At 43.9% G+C, this 22,310-nt stretch overlaps 1 protein-coding gene across 1 annotated transcript in view; it reads left to right on the top strand.

Moving 5' to 3' along the window:
- The window catches only part of ttn.1 (titin, tandem duplicate 1), a 192,133-nt gene that overhangs the window by 89,653 nt on the left and 80,170 nt on the right, over positions 1–22,310 (top strand). Inside the window, 39 exon segments of the mRNA XM_070915106.1 lie at positions 402–525; positions 638–904; positions 1,803–1,900; positions 2,053–2,221; positions 2,537–2,806; positions 3,468–3,734; positions 3,821–4,099; positions 4,368–4,776; positions 5,220–5,344; positions 5,817–6,083; positions 6,609–6,878; positions 6,965–7,264; positions 7,359–7,661; positions 7,757–7,944; positions 8,147–8,261; positions 8,683–8,970; positions 9,304–9,455; positions 9,882–10,029; positions 10,198–10,375; positions 10,547–10,668; positions 11,130–11,417; positions 12,296–12,592; positions 12,692–12,878; positions 12,981–13,096; positions 13,362–13,661; positions 13,830–14,129; positions 14,843–14,948; positions 15,271–15,467; positions 15,624–15,932; positions 16,031–16,309; positions 16,600–16,899; positions 17,363–17,665; positions 17,777–17,973; positions 18,060–18,243; positions 18,541–18,843; positions 19,302–19,601; positions 20,806–20,924; positions 21,099–21,276; positions 21,636–21,920. Coding sequence (XP_070771207.1) covers positions 402–525; positions 638–904; positions 1,803–1,900; positions 2,053–2,221; positions 2,537–2,806; positions 3,468–3,734; positions 3,821–4,099; positions 4,368–4,776; positions 5,220–5,344; positions 5,817–6,083; positions 6,609–6,878; positions 6,965–7,264; positions 7,359–7,661; positions 7,757–7,944; positions 8,147–8,261; positions 8,683–8,970; positions 9,304–9,455; positions 9,882–10,029; positions 10,198–10,375; positions 10,547–10,668; positions 11,130–11,417; positions 12,296–12,592; positions 12,692–12,878; positions 12,981–13,096; positions 13,362–13,661; positions 13,830–14,129; positions 14,843–14,948; positions 15,271–15,467; positions 15,624–15,932; positions 16,031–16,309; positions 16,600–16,899; positions 17,363–17,665; positions 17,777–17,973; positions 18,060–18,243; positions 18,541–18,843; positions 19,302–19,601; positions 20,806–20,924; positions 21,099–21,276; positions 21,636–21,920 — 8,887 coding nt within the window.

The following is a 22,310-nucleotide window of genomic DNA, read 5'->3' as shown; positions in this document are numbered from 1 at the left end:
AAGAAAAGAGACTTGAGCTGAAATCATTAGTCAATGAATTAATTAGTTGATGAGTTGATTCATCAGTGACAACTTCGATAACTGATTTATAATTGACACGAATTCTCTGGTGTTAGATGTTCTCTGTTTTGTTTCACTGTAAACTGGATGTCTTTGAGTTTTGGACGTTTGAAGACGTCACCTTGGACACGTTGATCTCTTTTCATATTTCGTAAACATTTCAAAAATAATCGACACATTAATCAATGATCAAAATAATCACAAGTTGCTGCCCTAAATAAAGACTTAATTACAATCACACATGACTTGATGAAAAAGGGACATTTTGAAGTGTCTGATGTGATTCTTTGTTAAATTCAATTCAATTATTCAACTGATGATTCTTGTTTTTGTCTCTGCAGGTGAAGACTCGGGTGGCGGGTCGAACTCACACTCTGACCATCAGAGATGTGAAGCTGTCGGAGGCCGGCGAGGTCAAACTCACCTCCAAAGACTTCCAGACTCAGGCTCAGCTCATCATAACAGGTGCGACACTTGAACACACCAGGGACAATGAACGCATCACACCAGGATCAGACAGTCTAAACAGGAGTCTTTGGTGTATTTTTGTGTGTAACGTCTGTGTTTTGGTGTTCAGAGCCACCAGTGGAGTTCACGAAGCCTCTGGAGGATCAGACAGTGGAGGAGGAAGCCACCGCCACACTGGAGTGTGAAGTTTCCAGAGAGAACGCAGAGGTACGATGGTTCAGGGACGGACAGGAGATCAGAAAGACAAAGAAGTACGACATGATCGTCGAAGGCCGCAAGAGAGCGCTGGTGATCCACGACTGCACTCCGGACGACGTGAAGATGTACACGTGTGACGCCAAAGAGTTCAAGACTTCCTGTTTCCTGGAGGTCACACGTAAGGACAAACGTTTAACCAAACCTTTCTTCTTCGTTCATAATTACAGGATTCTTCTAGAGGTTTAAATTTTTCATATACATATGTTCCTTGCATGAATGGGCCTCCACACATTCAAATTGTTTCTGTCATGTTTTTGTCCCTTTCAGCTTCCGTATTTAATGTGTGTAGTGCCATCAGCATAAATCCATGAACATTTAGAAATTTACAGATAAAAATTCTCTGATGATTATTACTTTAAGTCCAACGTACTTGTCTTAATTGTGCAATAGTAGGAAATCATACTTTTATAAAAATGTTTTAAGTATTAATTATTACATTATTACAAATTTTGTCATTTTAACTTTTCATGTATTTTTCTGAGCCTCCACATGCCATGTTTTGACCCCCTTCAGCTTCCGTATTTCATTGTCTGTGAAGGCAGACAATCATCCAGCATAAATACGTGAACATTTGTAAATTGTTCTAATTGAATTATAAAAATAAAAACTCACACTGAAGTACTTGATAAATAATACCCAAAAAGTCAAAGTTATTATTTTACTTAAGTCTTAATCATGCGAAAGTAGGAAATCACATTTTTATTTAGTTATTAAGTCATAATTTGTAGATACTCCCAGGGGCTTTTATTTATGATCCCTTTTCATATATTTATGTTCATGGCATGAGTGGGCCTCCATACATGTAATTGTTTCTGTCACGTTTCTGTCACGTTTCATATTTTTGTCCCTCTTCAGCTTCCGTACTTTAATGTCTGTGTGGGTCAATTCAATAACCAGATACAGGTTTTGGATTTATTCAAATATGGAAAAAGTAAAAATGATGAGTATAAATAAACATGAATTGAATGTTGAACTGTTAACAGCGTGTTGTAACAGTGTGGTCTGTTGTTCCACAGCTCCTCATGTGGAGTTCACGAGGCCTCTGCAGGACGTGGAGGTCAAAGAGAAAGAATCTGCTAAGTTTGAATGTGAAGTGTCCCGCGAGTCGGCCAAGGTGAGGCCTGCTGACCTTCCACTCACAAACAGACTAACAAAGACCAGTTCTGATGTGACTTAATTACAACTGGAGGATATGAAGTGATCCACAATCGATGATGAGATGTAACTCCTCTCGCGCTGTTGACTGACTCTGATGTTGTCGTACAGGTTCGTTGGTTTAAGGACGGCAGCGAGATCAGGAAAGGAAAGAAGTACGAGATCATCGCTAAGGGAGTCCAGAGGATCCTCATCGTTCACAAGTCGGTGTTCGACGATGAGGCCGAGTACGAATGTGACGCCAGAACCTCCAAGACCTCCGGCCTGCTCACCGTCATCGGTGAGGAACAATATTCATTATGTTGTGCACTCTGTTAAATATATAATAGTTTATTGGGAAAAATGACTTAAAAACCAGAGAAAGGAGAGGGAGACAAAATGGCAGCTCTCCCTTTAAGAGCTTTTTGGAAAGAAGTTTTAACTGAATCACTGACATTTAACAGCAGAACAATCACCTTTCTTTTATTAGGCTGTCAAGCGTACAAGAGAACAGTCAGCGCCGAATGCCTGACAGTCATTACTCAGGGCATTTTTCAGCCATGTCTTAGTCTTTGTTCACATTAACCCCTGCTGCTGCTCCTCTGCTTATCTACAGAGGAGGCAGCCAGGTTCACCAAGAACCTGTCCAACGTGGAGGGAACGGAGACGGACAGCGTGAAAATGATCTGTGAGGTGTCGAAGGCCGGCGCTGAGGTCACGTGGTACCGAGGAGACGAGGAGCTGCCGGAGGGCGGCCGCTACGAACAGATCATGGACGGACGCAAGAGGATCCTGATCATCCAGGACCTGAGGATGGAGGACGCCGGAGAGTACAACTGCAGGCTGAGTCCCAGCATCAGGACGTCCGCCACGCTCAAACTCAGCGGTGAGAAAAAATATGACATCATTATATCCTGATAACTGAAGATTGACCATGAAATGACATCTTTACAATATAGATTGTCTCAAAGTGTAAACCAATTAGACATCAGACAGTTCTGCGTTACAGATACAGAAGGCCTGTTTCCATGGCATTCTCAAAGTCTGGTGAGATGGCTTTCAGTAACTATGCACCTAAAGAATGGAGCAGTCTGCCCGCTGGCCGGAGACTTGCTCCGATACTGAGCTGGCCAAAAGACAGGCAAAGGACAGTGTGGGTTAGGGTTAGGGAGTCAGGCGCCCGTCATCATCTCCAGTGGTGCCAAAAAGGGTGACCAGAGGGTTCTAGATCAAAATTGAGGAGTAGATGTATTTTTATGTACACATGGACGTCTCTGCTTATGTGTACATTTTTGCTGTTTTGTTTTTATGTAAAGCACCCTGAACTGCTTTGTTGCTTTAATGTGGTGAATTGAATGTTTAGCGCACAGACATGAGAGTGGTGTCAATCTGAACATCTAACTCTCAACAAGAAAGAGAAGAAGAGGACTTTCCAAACATCACCATTTTAATCAGAAGACAAAAAAGAGGAAACAAAGTACCTGCAGAAAGCAAAATAACCACGCTTTCTCCTCCCACCGTCCTTTTCCTCTTCTTCTTCTTTCCAGAACTGGCAGCCGAGTTCATCGCCCGTCCTCAGAACCAGGAGGCGGTGGAGGGCGAGAAGGCTGAGTTTGTCTGCTCCGTCTCCAAAGAAACCTACGAGGTCAAATGGTTCAGAGGTGACAAGGAGGTCGAAGCCGGGGACAAATACACCATCGTCAGCGAAGGAAAGAGAAGAGCTCTTATTGTGAAAAACTGCGAGCTGAAGGATGAGGGAGGCTACGTTGCCCACATCGGCAGCGTTAAAGCCTCAGCCGATCTGTATGTGATTGGTAAGACTCTTAGTTTCTTTTCCACATCTGGTTTTGGTTATTTCAGAGCGACAGCTCGGTTTTAAGAAGTCTGTCTGTTATTTCAGAAAAACTAAGGATCATCACGCCGATTAAAGACACAGAGGTGAAGGAGGGAAGTGAGATTGTGTTCAACTGCGAGACGAACTCAGAGGGAGCGAAGGCCAAGTGGCTGAAGAACGAGGAGACAATATTTGAGAGCAGCAAGTACATGATGGCTCAGAGGGACAACGTCTTTGCTCTGAGGATCAGAGACGCCCAGAAGGCCGACGAGGCCAGCTACACCATCAGCCTGACCAATCAGAGAGCAGAGCTGGCCAAGTGCACCGCCAGTGCTAAAGTCTCAGGTAAATAACAGGAATTTTTCTCACTTTTTAATGATCTTAAAGATGCACTCTGTCCTTTTACTTCAAAATGTTGCTAAAAGATACACAAGTGACACGGCTCTGTCTTTGCCGTGGAGGGTGACTTACCTTTTATATTTCTGTACCCTGTACCCTGACCCATGTCTCATGATCCATCTTTATGCGTAATTGCTCATAAAACTAAGAAAAATGGAAAAACAAAAGTGAGATCAGAATGATTTACTGTAACCCTCACTCTGCGACTCCACAGAGGAGAAGCTGAAATTCCTGGATCCCATCGAGGACGTTGAGACTCAGGAGAAGAAGACCATCAGCTTTGTTTGTAAGGTGAACCGGCCCGAGGTGACGGTGAAGTGGATGAAGGCCGGCCAGGAGGTGACGCTCAGCAAACGCATCGTCTACAGAGCCGACGGCCTCAAACACACCCTGACCATCAAGGACTGTGTGATGGATGACGAGGGCGAGTACACCGCCGTGGTCGGAGACGATAAGTGCGCAGCGGAACTGATCATCAGCGAGGCCCCGACGGACTTCACGGCGCAGCTCAAAGACCAGACCATCGCCGAGTTCGAGGACGTCGAGTTCACCTGCAAGCTGAGCAAGGAGAAGGCCGTGGTGAAGTGGTACAGGAATGGACGAGAGATCAGAGAAGGACCGAGGTATCACAGATCAACTTCATGAAATCAAGACATTTTGTCTTTGTCGAAATTTGTATTTAGAGTTTGGGTTACTCTCACTGAACCTATTGTAGAAGATACCATTCATAGATAATAAATAATAACACTTGATGAATGAATACATTTAATTTTTGGTGAATATTTTAAATGCTCAGATGTTTTTTTAATGGCTCGTTAAAGTTTGAGGTGACACATGACTTCTGTGTTTGTAAAACCTTCAGCACCAGATACAGATACAGGATACAGATAAAGAATGACAAGCATTTTCTCCCCTTGTTTCAGTATTGTACATTATTATATATTCAAAGCAGTCGGTCAATAATATAATTCACGATAAGTCGAGGAGTCGCAGATAAGCAGATTTTGTTTTTCATAAGCAGATATGATGATTTTACTGATATTATAATTGTCTTGTGTTTTTACAGATATCACATGGAAAAAGAAGGCAAGACGTGCAGACTGATCATCAAGGTGTGCAGACCTGATGATGAATGTGAATACGCCTGTGGAGTAGATGAGAGGAGGACCAGAGCCAGGCTCTTTGTTGAAGGTAAACTCTTAAAATCTTTTTCTGGGCAGCTCTGTCCCGGCGGTCTAGTCCTATGCCAAACTTCCTCGACTGGCATTGAGGGCTAATAGTCCTGATGGTGGCGCGACAGCAACCGCCTAAAGTTTAAAACTTTGAAAATTCATAACAAATCAGTCGTACGTGCTACAGATCGTGCAACTTCCACCAAACCGTAGTGAGCAGCTGGCGGTAATTATGAAGTCCATCACTCTGTTTTTCTCAAAAACTATAAAACTAATTAAACCCATTAAATCTCCTCCCACATTTTTTGCTCAATTGACACCAAACTTGCCACGCTGCATCTTCAGACTGTCCTCCACAAACCATCCAGACAGATTTTTGAATGATCAGAAACTGAGAAATTGATGTCATGGTAGACGTAGTGTGGTAGACTGTGCAGCAGCTAAAACTCTCTTTTGAATCCTCACATGTGACGTGTTTTTGTGTCCTGCAGAGACCCCAGTGGAGATCGTCAGGCCTCCTCAGGACATGTTCGAACCTCCGGGCTCAGATATCGTGTTTGAGGTGGAGCTCAACAAGGACAGAGTGGAAGTGAAGTGGATGAGGAACAATATGATCATCGTCCAGGGAGACAAATACCAGATGATTAGCGAGGGTAAAATCCACAGACTGCAGGTCTGTGAGATCAGGCCTCGAGATCAGGGAGAGTACAGGATCGTGGCCAAAGACAAGGATGCCAGAGCCAAGCTGGAGCTGGCAGGTGAGTCAACGCTGAGATACTCATCGTCCAAGTTTACTCTGTGATCGACTCATGAATGTAGCTGGAACTTAATTACGTGAAAAATACAAAAAAGGCTTGAATCACAAGCTGGATCATAACATATATGATTGGTACCATTTATTTTCCCACACACAAAATATGTAAGATGATGTACTCTAATTTAAACCGGGGAGGTGGTTTCAGAAATAATAATAGTCCTTGATTTGGACCTTTAGTTGTCAGCTTGTCAATTTAAATTGTTGTTCAGAAGGAAAGTCCAGTTTTCTGAGGGGAAGTTGGAAAAGCTTTAGGGAAATATAAAAAATCGTAGAAGTAGATGGAGAAGTTTAGAGAAACTACGCAAAAACCTACCTTTGAAGAAAATAGATGCACAGACCTTTACAGACTCATCATAGAGTTAGTGTTACTCCATGGTAAGAACCTGTTTGGTCAAACAGCTGAAGGTATAAATGAATAAAATAAATTAAAAAACTCTTCTACTGAATTCTTTTATCTCCTCTGCAGCTATTCCAAAGATCAAAACCACCGACCAGAATCTGGTAACAGATGCAGGTAAGCCTTTCGTTATGAGCGTGCCCTACGACGCCTACCCTCGCGCTGATGCCGAGTGGTTCTATGAGGGCACCAGTCTGCCCGTCCAGAACATCGACACCTCTGCCGACAAGACCGAGTACCGCCTAAAGAGCCCCAGCAAGGAGGACCAGGGCCGGTACAAGGTAGTGATCAAGAACAAGCATGGCAAGGGAGAGGCGTTTATCAACCTGGACGTGATTGGTGAGTCCGGGGATTAAATCAATGATGGGTGATTGAATAACTGCTAGGATGGAAGAGTTTTTAAATGTCATGTTGGTTTTTTCCAGATGTCCCCGGACCCATCAAGAACCTGCGAGTGGTTGACACCGCCGATGGTGAGGTGAGTTTGGCCTGGGAGGAGCCTGAGAGCGACGGCGGAAGCAAGATCGTTGCCTATGTGGTAGAGAGACGTGATGTGAAGCGTAAGACCTGGACGTTGGCTACAGACCGTGCTGATACTCCAGAGTACTGTGTGAGCGGCCTCCAGAAGGAGTCCATGTACCTGTTCAGAGTCTGCGCCCGAAACCGAGTCGGCAGCGGACCCATTGTCGCCACTGAGGATGCCGTCCAGGCCAAGAACAAGTTTGGTAAGAAACGCCCAAAGGTCCCCACTTACATTCACATATCATCTCCACACTTTAATCCATTTAAATCCTTTGTGTGTTTGTTTTCTACCAACAGATGTTCCCGATGCTCCAGAGAATGTCGAAGTTGGCATGGTGAGCAAGTTCGGTGCCACCGTCACGTGGGAGCCTCCCAAAAATGACGGTGGCTCTGAGGTCACCGCCTATGTAATTGAGCTCCGTGACAGAACCTCCGTGAAGTGGGAGGCAGCCATGGTCTGTGGTGCCAATGACCGCTCGGCCGCGCTGAATGATGTAGTGGAGAACAAGGAGTACATCTTCAGAGTCCGAGCCGAGAACAAGGCCGGCATCGGCAGGCCCAGTGCTGCCACCAAACCCGTCAAGATCATGGATCCCATCGGTGAGTGAAAACCAGCGGTTCGAATGTTTGTTCTCATGCCTGTAAAAAACATCAGACAATTTAATTTCATTGGTCCTTTTGTGTTGTGGCTGCAGAGAGGCCGAGCCCGCCTCTGAACCTGAACTTCAGCGACCAAACCAAGACAGCGGTGACACTGACCTGGGAGACGCCCACCAGCAACGGCGGCAGCATGATCACCGGCTACATCATTGAGAAATGCGAGGACGGCACTGACAAGTGGCTCCGCTGCAACGCCAGACTGTGTCCTGACCTCTCTTTCCGGGTACAGAGCTGAACGCACAGTTTAGCTTTTTTCTGACTTTTTCTGACATTTTAAAAAGTCATATATATTTTCCATCATAATTTCTTCCCCTGATGGAGTTCTATCTGTTTTATCAAGCTGCATTTCCCATTTTTCATCTTTCAGCTGTGAGTATTCAGGTGTTCATCGGAGGTGACTGTTATTGTTTTGTTGTTCTCTTTAGGTGTCTGGTCTGAAACCTGGTCAGAAGTACCTCTACAGAGCTTGTGCTGAGAACGCCGCCGGCGTCTCCGATCCAACCGAGATACTCGGACCGCTGCTCGCCGACGACCCTCACAGTACGAGACAAACAATAGAATCAACAGTAGAACAGGCTGTTTGAACTCTGTAGAAAACATGGCATCTTGGGTTTGACTACTACGACTACTTTAATACTTTGTAAACTTGTCATTGCTTCATTGAAGTCTTGGTTTGATTATGATATTAAGATTATGATTGTTAGCAAAAACGGAATCTAATTGATCCGTAATTTCTTAATAATTTCCTTACATTATATCAGATTACAGTATGGAGAATAAAGTTTTTGATAATAAATTATTAATAAATTAATATTTACTTGCGTTTAAATGGTGCCATTCAACTGTGAATAAATTCTAAGTAAAATGACTTTGTCTATTCAAAACTAAAAGTAAACTGGAATTCAGGAAGTGAGTCCACTAGATGGCAGTATATCTCAACCAGACTTTTCTCTCCTGGCAGCCGGTCCAACCTTTGACCTGAGTGCCTTCAGGAATGGCCTGGAGGTGATTGTCCCTCAGCCTCTCACCATCAGAGTCCCCATCACTGGCTACCCGACCCCCGTCGCCAAGTGGACCTTCGGAGAGAAGGAGCTGACCATCACGGACGAGCGCGTCTCCATGGTGACGAAGCCCACATACACGGAGCTGACCGTCATGCCGAGCGTCCGTCCAGACAAAGGCACCTACACCCTGCAGCTGGAGAACGATGTCACATCTGTCTCTGGAGAGATCGAAGTCAACGTCATCGGTAACAACAATTTCTCTTAAATTTGAAATATATATTTCATGATAATATTAAGTGTAAGGAAATGCAACATATGCTAATACTTTATGTGCGTTTATTTTAATGAAAAGAAAGGAAAAAAGGAAAATTAAAAGATCTGTTTTGATACAAAGACTTTTGCCAACCGAAGACAAAATTTGGAAACTCTAAATTGCCATGTTATGGTAGACTAGCAACCTCTTCAGGGTGTACCCCAGCCCTTTCCCAGTGCATGCTCAGTAAAGCCTCCTGCCAACAACAACCCTGAACTGAAATCAAAGATTTTTAATTTATTGTTTGGTACCCTTATTTTCCCAGCATGCCCCAGTGCTCCTAAGGACTTCAAGGTTGCTGAGGTCACCCGACACCACGTCCACCTGATGTGGGAGGCTCCGGAGCACGATGGAGGAAGTCCAGTCAGCCACTACCAGATCGAGAAGAGAGAAGTGTCTCGCAAGACATGGGCCAAGGTATGCCTGAGTGTTTACCTCTATAGTGCTGTCAGAGAATCCACAAGACCGAACTGTAATAGCTTCAGCAGCAGAGTCTGTTCAACACAGGGCCTTTGTAGGCTTAAACTGTGAACACAAAGTGAATTCTAGCAGTGGCGTGATTGCATACAATGTCAAAAGAAAGATGTATGTAGATTTGAATTTGCTCGAGGTAGCGAAAATGGTGTCGGCACGAGTTGAAAATGTCTTCCGCCTCGCAAAATTAAATCACTGTTGGGTTTCCTTTCCAGATTTTGAAGGTCTAGAGGCAGTGACATTTCTTTGTCAAGGCCAAGCTGCAATCAAATTCTTGGTTAAAATTCAGTTTGAGGCCACAAAGACTCACATGAAAGAATGTGGCGTTCAAGGCAATGCAGCTGAAAATAAGATCTTGTTTTTTTCCAGGTGGCTACTGGTGTCCTGGACCTGGAGCACACAATTACGGATGTGATTGAAGGAAAGGAGTATCTGTTCAGTGTCATCGCCTGTAACAAGTGTGGACCCGGAGAGCCGGCGTACATTGACGAGCCCGTCAACGTCTCCTCTCCAGCCAGTGAGTATTTATTCTGTCGGCCTGAAATTGATTAACCCAGAGTCAAGCCAACTTTACCAGATCAGAGCTAAAAACAAAGGGATTCCTTTGTTTTGGAGATTTTAAGGTTATACCAGATACAAATATTTTTACAAATATCCAGAGTCTCATCTTCGTATTTTTCCCCAGCTGTACCCGATCCTCCTGAGAACCTGAAGTGGCGTGATAAGAGCGCCAAGAGCATCTTCCTGTCCTGGGAGCCTCCGAAGTACGACGGCGGTGCCCCGATCAAAGGCTACGTGGTGGACAAGTGTCAGCGTGGTACCGACAAGTGGGAACCCTGTGGTGACCCCATCCCTGAACTGAAGTAAGACTTAACAGTTCGTCAGTGAAATGGTGTTTATGAGAGTGATTTGTAATGATTTCTACAAAAGCTGAGCGTGTCCTTACTTAACAGTTTTCTTCGAGTCCATTTGTGATTTGTGTCCTCTTCTATATTTTGGGACAGTTGTGTATAATATATGTTTTGTGCGCACAGGTTCCAGGTGACCGGCCTGATTGAGAGCCAGTGGTACGCCTACAGAGTCAGAGCTGTCAACAAGTTGGGAGCCAGCCGACCCTGCAGGGCCACTGATGAGATCCAGGCTGTTGACGCCAGAGGTAAGCCAGCTAGTGCTCTTTCTAATTCCTCTGGATTTCAGATCAGGAACAGGAATAATATTACGTTGTGTCAGGATAGGATGTGAAAAACAAAGCCTTGGTAGGTTGCATCATATTTAAACTTTCACAGTTTACTGGGGTTCAATGAAGCAATATGATGGGAAAATGATTACTATTACAAATCTTTAAATCTCTAGACATTATTCTTTATTTAAACATGTTACAAGATTTTTATGGAACAAACAACACTTTTTGCATTCATCTTTAGACTTACTCATCAAGAAACATATCGCTAACTTCTGCAGAAGTGAACAACCTGTCTATGACAAGTTCATACTAAGGAATAAAATGGGAACAGGAGTAACAGAAATGGGAATTTTGTCTACAGATTGTGGATTTTGAGCAAATCCTTTCCTTGTGTTTTGTTCTCTCTGACACTTTTCTTTAAAAATTTCAAACAGAGCCTCCAGAGATCCAGCTGGATGTGAAGCTGCTGGCCGGTCTGACCGCCAGAGCCAGTACCAAGATCGAGCTTCCCGCCGACGTCAAAGGAAAGCCAGACCCCCGAGTGAAGTGGACCAAGGCCGACTTGGTCCTGCGGCCCGATGACCGCATTACCATTGACACCGAGCCGGGACACTCCAAGCTGTCCATTGCCAACACCACAAGAGGAGACACTGCCACCTACATAATCGAGGCAGTCAACGCCTGTGGACGCGCCACTGCCACCATCGATGTCAACATTCTCGGTACAGATGCTGGTTTATTATCTGAGCTATAAAACGGAAACCTATACCCCAAACTGTACCTAGCTCTTATCTTTAGCCAGAACAACCATACTAGCAATCAATCATGACTCAACAAACTTAATAATAATAATAAACTTAATTTTTATAGTTCTTTTCTTAACAATGTTAAGACAGTGCTATATAAAAGGAAATAAAACCAGACAAGGCAGATAAAATGACAACAAGGCCAAAGGACATGAGCACATAGGAAGTAAAGACAATAAACTGAATAATATCAAATAAATAAGAACACTAAAAATAAAAACATATATCAAGCATTTCCAAAAGCATTCACAAAGAGAAAACATTTAAGACAAGATTTAAAAGAAGCTAGAGACTTAGTGTGTCTGAGTTCAGTAGGTGGAGTTACATAGTGTCGGGCTCTAATAGCAAAAGCCAGATCACCCTTTGTTACAAACCGTGATCTGCAGTAACCAACAGGTCTCCATCCGCAGATCTTAGTGGTCGAGAGGTCACATACCAGGTCAATAAATCAGAGATGTATTGAGGAGCGAGGCCGCTTAAGGCCTTAAAAGTGAGCAATAAAATGTTAAAATCAATTTGAAATCTAACAGTGGGCCACTGTAGGGAGGCAAGTACAGGGGTGATGTGAACATGTCTCTTTGTCCCAGTAATGAGTCGAGCAGCAGTGTTTTTTACCAAATACCAAATAAAACTTGATACCAGAATAAAGGGCGTTGCAACACTCAAGCCGAGAAGAGATAAAAGCATGTACAACTTTTTGTAGACAAGCAATTGATCAAAATCCTGACACTGAGACATTACCAACCTGGATGTAAATTTTGAGTGGTTTTCACGTTTTATCTCCTCCTCTTCAGATAAACCTGGCCCTCCAGCCGCCTTCGACATCTCCGAGATCACCAACGAGTCGTGCTTCCTGGCGTGGAACCCTCCCAGGGACGACGGCGGTTCGCCCATCACCAACTACATTGTGGAGAATCGGCAGATGGACAAAGAGGAATGGGTGAAGCTGTCGGCCACGGTGAAACACACCACTTTCAAGGCATGCAAGCTTACAGCTATGAAGGAGTACATCTTCAGGATCAGCGCTGAGAACCAGTATGGCATCGGCGAACCTGCAGAGCATGTGCCAATCATTGCAAAGTATTCCTTCGGTGCGTTTCTCTACACTACTGACTAATTCTATATCAAAAATTATCACTTTGAAGACTTAGATATCCAATCATAAGTCACAATATTTCCATCGGTTTCAGATCCTCCTGGTCCTCCAACCAGAGTCACTCCCTCCGACATCGCCAAGGATGCTGTGACTCTGACCTGGTTTGAGCCGGATGAAGACGGTGGCAGTCCCATCACGGGATACTGGGTCGAGAAGTTCGATCCAGAGAGCGACAAGTGGATCAGATGCAACAAACTGCCCATCAAGGACACAACCTTCAGGTAAATAGAGCTTTCAAATTACAGGAATAATGATGAAAATTCATTTATATGTGAAGAAAGGATGGTGAATGTTTTTCTAACCCTGCTTTCATGTGGCTGCAGGGTGAAGGGACTCCCCACCAAGAAAAAGTACCGCTTCCGTGTTCTGGCTGAGAATCTGGCTGGACCTGGAAAACCGAGCGTAGAGACCGATCCCATCCTCATCAAAGATCCCATCGGTATGTCACACATCAATCAGTGCTTTTACTCTACTAAGGTTCATTCCAAATCTGCTGAAATAAATGTATTGGTGACTATTTTTAACGATTGTTGTATCAGGATTACAATTGAATTACTTATATATCATAAGAGTAATAGGATTGGGAATAAGAGTAATGGGATTGAACGTAGGGGTAAAAGGAGTAAAAGGAAATGACAGTAAGAATATTTAAATCTAGAGTAAGAATAATTTGATGGTTATAATAACCATGCACTCTTCTTCAGATCCACCATGGGCTCCTGGTAAACCGGCCATCAGGGACATCGCCAAGACCTCGGCCCTGCTGGCATGGACCAGGCCAGAGCATGACGGTGGGGCAAAGATCGAAGGCTACATCATCGAGTTCCAGAAGACCGGAAGTGAAGAGTGGATCCGCATCGCAGAGGACATTCCTCAGACTGAGCACCAGCTGCAGGGCCTGATGGAGAAGCAGGAGTACTCGTTCCGGGTCAAGGCCGTCAACAAGGCTGGCGAAAGCGAACCCAGCGAGCCCAGCGACCCTGTGGTCTGCAAGGAGAGACTTTGTAAGTCCAACTGGGGAGCAGTTAGGGGTGGACGGCACAACAGGTGTTTTCTGAGAGGAGGTCTTTGAAAAAGTGTCCTTGAGTTTATGCAATGGGCTGAAAAAAGTCCCCAATCAGACAAACACTGCCTGCCTTTCACTCACCTTTTTCCTGTTTTTCATTCAACAGACCCTCCATCCGCCCCTCAGTGGCTAGAGGTGACCAACATCACCAAGATCAATGCCGACCTGAAGTGGCAGGCTCCCAGCACTGACGGAGGCTCGCCCATCACCAACTACGTGGTGGAGAAGAGGGATGTGAGGCGGAAGGCCTGGCAGGCTGTCGATACCACCGTCAAGGAGCTCAAGTACACGGTCACCCCTCTTAACGAGGGATCGCTGTACGTGTTCCGTGTCGCTGCTGAGAACGCCGTGGGGATGGGTGAATTCTGCGAGCTGGAGGACGCCGTGCTGGCCAAAGACACTTTCAGTAAGTTCTCCACAATTATCAGCATCACGGGTTCTCATCTGTCTTTTAAAATATAGACAGTGTTGGTTTTTCCCTTTTAATTCACGTTCAAACTTGAGCATCAGTTTAGCTTGATCGGCAGTTTAGAGCTTTTGGAAAGTTTTTCATTTACAGCGACATATAACAATTACTGGTAAACCTCTGGCAAATATTTCTGTTTGCCACATAATGATTCTTAATGATTTCTCCAGAGGATGAACCATTTAGAATTTAATGACCCCATGACTTTTTCTCTAGCATCACCCTGTGGAACATTTTTAGCTTTATTTAGGACAGATATCATCAGGGTAATGTTTGTTTTGTCCAAAACCCTCCAAGATCACTTTTCAAGTCATAATATAAACCAGGATCTGCATTTCAAAAATATCGAGCATGCTTTTTTGTATATTATACATAAGAATTATGACTATTTTTGTGAGGCAGCTTTATGAGAGCATTCTGATTAGTGAAAATCAACACTGACCTTTCAACTGAAAAGCTTCGTGATCAACTTGGAACTCCACAAAGGTCGATCACAACTGATGGGTTGGTGACTCCGGCTCTAGGGGATAATAGCAAGACTTTAGACTTTCAATGATATTTATTCTTCATTTTAAGACACTGAGTAGGGCTGCAAAGAAAATAAGCTACAAACTATCTGGTATGGACATTAATGTTTGCCATGTTCTCTGCAGCAACTCCTGGACCTCCTTACGCCCTGACAGTGATGGAGGTCACCAAGAGACATGTGGAGTTGAAATGGGAAGCCCCCAAGAGCAATGGTGGAAGACCTATAACCAAGTAAGACTCCAAACTGCTGTAAAACTACTGTGTAGATTGCTATGAAGCAATGTACATTCTAAATGAGGTGAGATGATCTCGAAGAAAGTTTGAGTGTGCTTATTAGAAATATTCTGGGTAAAAAGGCCATGAAGCAACAGCTATCTTACCATCCAGACTTTGTTTTATAAGTAACAGAGAAGAAGGGGACAGCAAACTTGCCATTCTTGCAGTTAAACTATTCTATATACCTATAAAAAGCCCTGGTTTGCCTTTATACCGTTTGGGATGCCAGATAGAATTGAAGAACTATATAACAAGACAATCATCTTTTGCTTCCCAGATACGTGATTGAGAAGAAAGAGAAGCTGGGAACTCGCTGGCTGAAGTGCTGCAAGACTCCAGACAGACAGACTCAGTTCAAGGTGACTGACGTGGACGAAGGGTCTGAGGTGCAGTTCCAGGTCAGAGCCGAGAATGAGGCCGGAGTCGGAGATCCGAGCGAACCCACCGAGATCCTAACCATCGAGGATCCAACCAGTAAGAGATTGAATATATATAAGAATATTCTTTGCAAACGCAGATATATTGATTTGTTCTTGTGGCATCCTGCAGACGAGCGCAAATACTTTTTGAAACTCAGTTTCAGAATGAAAACATTTCAGGTGTAAACTCAGAGACATCCTCTCTCTCCAGGTGCTCCATCTCCTCCTTTGGAAGTGACCATCCCCGACGCCAGCAGGGAGCACATCAATGTCACCTGGAAGCCTCCAGCCAAAGATGGCGGCTGCCCGATCACCGGCTACCATGTGGAGGTGGCAGAGGCCCGTCCGGAGCTGAAGTGGCTGAGGGTCAACAACAGACCCATCAAGGAGCTCAAATTCAGGATTGATGACGGAATCAAACCAGAGAAGAAGTATGTTATCAGGGTTCGTGCCATCAACTCCTTTGGCGTTAGCGACCCCTCCGAGATCTCCGACAAGGTCTTCACCAAGGATCCCGACTGTAAGCATCAAGAAAATTTAAATTTAAGAATTTTTAAAAATTGCAATCAAAACATTGATAATTAACCCTAAATAATAATCCTGTCCTCTTGTCCCAAGGCCCTCCAACCATGGATTTGGAGGCGCAGGACATCGTTGTGATCGAGGGCGAGAAGCTGCACCTGAACATCCCCTACAGGGCGATTCCGACACCCAAGATGGTTTGGCAGAAGGACACAGTGGAGTGTAAGGCTGATGACCGCCTCTCCATGACGGTGGAGATGAATAGCGCTCACCTGGAGCTACTCAAGTGCACACGAGCCGATGCAGGCGCCTATGCCATCACCCTGGAGAACAGTCTGGGAACCACCACTGGGACCGTCAATGTCAAAGTCATTGGTAGGATGTCTTTCATACTGTATGTAATAATAATAATTGTGCTTGGGAAAACTAACACAGTGCTTTGTTCATATGTCATTGAACATGTGCAGTCCAGTAATGACTGATTTTTGATTTTTGAAGTTTTTGGATATGAATTCTTGCGCTGGAGAACTTCTTGACCTCAGTATTTCTAAAAACCTGCCTGCAGCCCTGCTATTAGCACCATTTCTGGATGTATTTCACAGGCAAGCAGCCGTCCTCTGACACATTTTTTTATTTTTCTGGCACTTCCTTCCCGAACATTGCAGGACTCCCCGGTCAGTGTAAAGACATCACCTCCAGTGATGCCACCAAGAACTCCTGCAAGATCAGCTGGGACGCCCCAGAGGAGGACGGTGGCACCCCTATTGTCAGTTACACCCTGGAGCGCCGCGAGGCCTCCAAGAAGACCTACATGCCAGTCATGTCGGGAGAGAATGTCCTGACCTGCAACGTCAAAGACCTCTACGTCAACTGCGAGTACTACTTCAGAGTGAAGGCCGTCAACAAGGTCGGAGCCGGAGAATATCTGGAGCTACGCAACCCGGTCATTACTGAGGAAGTCAAACGTAAGTGCTGTTTTCCACTGAATGATATCAGAGGATTGATCTATTTTCTCATTGTGAGCATGTTAGTATGCTGACATTAGCATATAGCTCAAGTAAACCCTCACAGATCTGCTGGACTTATTCTATAAAATTGGCTGAATACTTTATTTTAATTAATACTATTGGAAGTGAATAAACTTCAAAATTGACATAACAAGAAATCATCCATAACTTTAATGTCTTATTGTCCAATCAATCCAACCATGTTTTTCAGTTGGGTGAGTGAGCCTGCTGGGGTGTTTTCAAATCAACCAATAGGGGGTCCACAGAAGCAAAATGACTGTACCTCCTAATCCTGTCAATAAAATTAGATGAAACATGGTACAAATACTTTAGGATTATGCTAAACCCGGTGGTCTTGGATATGGAGTCTGAGACTCAGCTCAGACATTTACTGTCTGTTATCTATGTGTCTGCTCCACAGAGAAACCCGACCCACCCATCCAGGTAGAGGCTCACGACCCGACGTCCAAGTCCATCACAGTCACCTGGAAGGCTCCAGACAATGACGGCGGCTGTGCCATCCAGGGCTACATTGTGGAGAAGATTGAAAAGGAGGGTGACCGCTACGAGAGGGTCACCCCAAGCCTGGTCCCCGGTTTCTCTTTCGTGGTGACTGGCCTGAAGGAGGACATGGAGTACCAGTTCAGGGTCAGAGCCGAGAACGCCGCCGGAGTCAGCGAGCCATCCCGCAGCACACAGCTCATAAAGGCTGCAGACCCCGTCGGTATGAAAAACAACAAATGCTTTAAAACAATTTATTGACCCAAGGAACGCATATTTAGCTTTAAACCTTAAATAAGAACTGCCTAAATCATCATGACTCTTCCATTTTCAGAAAAACCGAAGGTCACCCTCCATGCCCGTGTGCAGTCTGGTGTGTGCGTCAAGAAGGGCGAGGAGATCCGAATTGACGCCTACATCGCTGGCTCCCCATACCCCAAAGTCACCTGGATGAGGAACAACGAGGATGTCACCCACGAGCCAACCAAGAAGGTCGTCCCCATGGTCAAGAAGAAGAAGACGAAGGCCAAGGTTTGTGTCCTCAGAGAGACCTGAGAGTCCTGAATGTTTTACGTATTTTTGAAGGAATTAATACATTTTTCCTTCGTTCCCTTCAGGTTCCTGAACCAGAGGAGGAGTTTGTGACTCCGTTGCGTGAGCGTCTGGGTCTGGATCAGACCATGAAGGGTCAGTCTGCAATGATGATCCGCGATGCCGTCAGAGCCGACCACGGCAACTTCACCATCCAGGTGGAGAACACTCACGGTGTTGCCACCGCCTCTTGCATCGTCAATGTCCTCGGTAAGACAGAAGTTTATTTTTTATGAGTTTCCATCCTAATACTCAATCCTTCTCATGGTCTTCAGTAAGTTTTAATTAGTTGAATTAGGTCTAAAATTGGTCATCAGTTATACATAAATAATTACAAATACAACTGCTGAAAATGATGAGTAGAGAAAACATTCTTTGAATCAAATTAACTGCAGTTATTTGTTAAAAAAAAAAAAAAGAAGGCAAAATATTTTATAATATATTATAGTTTTTGGTTTATTAAATCCTCCTGAGATGAAACATTGACTCGACTCTGTTCTACTGCAGACAAACCTGGCGCTCCAATCAACTTCACCTTTGACGAGATCAGGAACACCTCTGTCATCTGTAACTGGGAGCCTCCCGAGGACGATGGCGGCAGCGAGATCCTGAACTACATCCTGGAGAAGAAGGACAACAAGAACGATGAGGTCGGCTGGATCACCATCACCTCCACCCTGAAAGGCAACAGCTACCCCATCACCAAACTCATCGAAGGGAAGGAGTACATCTTCAGAGTCACCGCCGAGAACAAGTTTGGCTGCGGGCCCCCATGTATCTCCGACCCGTTGGTTGCCAAGAACCAGTTTGGTAAGTAAAGAACAGAAAATAAACAGACATAAAAGAAACTTTAAAGCTCCCAAATAATTCTGCAAAACACTGTCCCATGTAATAAATAAAAAATCTCAAACAGATATGTTTTTAATAGTTTTATCAATGGTATTTTTTTATTTAATTGTACTTACATACTTTTTTGTACATTTGTATATTTTAATAATAATCCCATGAAAAAAATTACACTTAAAAAATGTTAACATTTCTAACAATTTATTTTAATTACTAAGTGCTTTAAGTAATAAACTAAAAAAATAAACTGTTTAAAACAAACAAATTAATTGAACCAGCAACATGTACGTTAAAACTATGCATTGGATTTTTATTATTTGGTGGCCATATCATGAATGACCCGTTGAACCCCATATCTTTTTACTCTTTCCACTAATGTACAAAGAGTGTTGAGTCACTCACCCTTTCTCTTCCCACTTCAGATCCTCCCGATGCTCCCAACACCCCCAGAGTCCACGAAGTGACGGCAAGCTCCGCCCACATCTCCTGGCACGAGCCGAAGGATAACGGCAGCCCGATCCTGGGCTACTGGATCGAGAGAAAGGAGGTGAACAGCAAACATTGGACCAGAGTCAACCGAGCCCTCCTCAACTCTCTGGAGGTGAAGGTCACCGGCCTGATGGAGGGACTTACCTACATCTTCAGAGTGTGTGCTGAGAACCTGGCCGGGCCTGGGCCCTTTAGCGAGCCCACTGACCGCATCGTCGCTATGGACGCCATCCGTAAGTTTTTTAGTCCTATCAGAGGTTGACATGAAACAGCAGAGCTGTAGAAAGGAGGTAGCAAGCATCAAACAGCCGCATCAAAACACAGACTTTTTCATGGATGCTCGATCTGTCTTGATCTGTAATCAGGTGCCCCCTTATGGTTGATCAATGTGAAATGTCAACGTCCAAATATTGGAATGCAGAAGTCAGATCAGTTAATTACCTAAATTTAAATTTGAATCAATCCAAATCAGTGGCTGAAGCATTTTTATGCCACATGGATGAGAAAAAGCCCAGTTAATAAAAACTACTCTTTCCTGCTGACATTTTTGAAAAGCCAGAGTTTTTACTTTGATTTCTTTATTTTCGAGTACCCATTGGTTTTGGTTTTATTGGTTTCATCATTTCCCCTGACTGAAAAAGAGAGAATTGATGCCAAAATAATAAATATATGTCACACGGAAGGAGAACTGTCACGATTTAAACAACACCTTAAGTACCAAACCAGTGTTTTTGCATCTTTTAGCCCTTTTTCTTTTGTAATTTGAAGTTTTATGTAGTTTTTTAACACAAATATCCAGCAACAAAGAAGAAAGAAAAAAACAGAATAGTAGGTAACCTAACAGACATTGATATAGGAAAGGCAATTACTTGGTTACAAGAATTACATACATACAGTATCAGACCATCAGATTCTTGACAGGTTAGGTTGCTTCCTCCAGACACATATCCACCAAAGCTGTCCCATTGTTCTTTACTCATAAAATTTTTCCAGTTCAGTCTTCCCAACATCTTTTCACATGCAACTAATTCCATCATTTGTTCTGTCCACATTTTCAGTGTAGGAGTTTAGGGCTCTTTCAACATCTCAGAATCAGCCGAGCTTTTAGCCTATTTAATACAAAATTTATATATTACACATTCCTGCTAAGATTTTAGTTTGATTGCCATCCTTCCAGGCAGCTATTGGTTCCATTTATTTTCAGTACACTCTGAATATCTATTTAGTGACCAGCGGTGTCCTGGAAAGAAGCTGCACACCAAAGACGCACTGAGAAGTGTAACACATTTTCCAAGAAGCCAAATGATCACAAAAACTTTTCATCATGTAAAGATACAGACAAAGAGTGCAGTCAAACATTGTCATCTTGAGTTAAGTCTTACAATTTCCTCAGAAAGTTTAATATGATTAATAAGTCTCTGTCATTCCCCCACCCAGTGCCTCCTGGCCCCCCCACCCCATGGATCGTGGACACTGGGAAGGACTCTGTCATCATAGCTTGGAAGCCCCCTCTGTACAATGGTGGAGGAGACATCCTGGGATACCACGTTGAGAAGGTAAAGAAAATGAATACATTAGCAGTGGTAGCGAACTCTTGCACTCAAAATTAAATTTCCAGTAACTGATGTATCTGCAGCTACAGGTCTTTTCTTTGCCATTTGAGAATAAGCAAATCTTTGACCTGGACCTGTAATGTTAAACTCCTGAACTCTTGATCACTCCGATCACAGGTTTTGGCTGGAGAGAAGGACTGGACTCGCAGCACAGAGTTCAGGTGTAAAGAGCTGACATACACTGTGACAGGTCTGACCGAGGGAGCAGATTATTACATCCGTGTCATCGCCGTCAATGACGCCGGTCCTGGAGCTCCCGGTGTGACAGAACCTGCCACCATCAAAGAGCCTCAAGGTACGGACAGTTTTATTATGGACAGGGTAGAAGCTATGGCTAACAAGAGACTACCTGATTTACCTCAAGGTATTTTATTTGGGATTGTTTTTTGGCATTAAGAAAAGAAGAAGCTGTTCAGAAGTTCAGTTGTTTTTATAATTGCCTCAAAAAACAAGTTGAAAATCAAATTCAACACTTTCTGCCTCACAGTAAATGCTTTCCAGTGAAGAGAATCATTTATTCCTTTTACTGTGAAACAGTTGCAGGAAGTGTTACTACACAAAACATTTCCTGCCTGTCCTGATTATGAGATCTAAGTACTTCAAGTAATACATTTCAATCCAAGACTGACTCATCCCACTATCCTTGTGCTTTAGAAACTCCCGCTGTGGACTTTGATGCCTCTGTTAAAAACGGCGTCATCATCAAGGCCGGCGAGCCGCTGAAGCTTCCTGCCGTGGTCACCGGCCGACCCCAACCCGAAGTCAAATGGGCCAAAGACGAAGCCGAAATCGACAAGGAGCGGATGATCTTGGAGACAGAGGGCAAGAACAGCACTCTGTTCATCAAGAAGGCTGTGAGGGCAGATCACGGAAAGTACCAGATCTCCGGCACCAACAGCAGCGGGACCAAGACTGCTGAGACCAGAGTGGACGTTATGGGTCAGTTTTAAATGAATACACAACAGTATCAAGATTTCACAGTAAAAATCTAGTGAATCCCATACATACAACCTCTTAAGTAGTTGGGAACCGACTGCTCAGTTTTCTGAAAAAAAACATTCTGTGTTTGTTTTAAAAATTCATTATATTGGAGAAACCTCAAGTTGACCTGAAATTGTTTTAGGGTCAGTTGTCCACAACTACTAAACTGTTTTACTTTTCTTTTGGATTTTTGGTCTTGAAACTAATTATAATGTCATGTGACATCATTGCAGTATACATATTCAAATAGCCCAGGTTGTGCGTAAAAAATATGATATAAGTTACTTTCTTGTACCTTACAGTTCTGAATTTATACAAACTTTTATATAGTAAGAGATCTAAGGCCAG

This window comes from Enoplosus armatus, chromosome 11, assembly GCF_043641665.1.
Source record: "Enoplosus armatus isolate fEnoArm2 chromosome 11, fEnoArm2.hap1, whole genome shotgun sequence".
Lineage (NCBI taxonomy): Eukaryota > Metazoa > Chordata > Actinopteri > Centrarchiformes > Enoplosidae > Enoplosus > Enoplosus armatus.
This window is presented reverse-complemented; position numbering and strand designations above follow the sequence as displayed.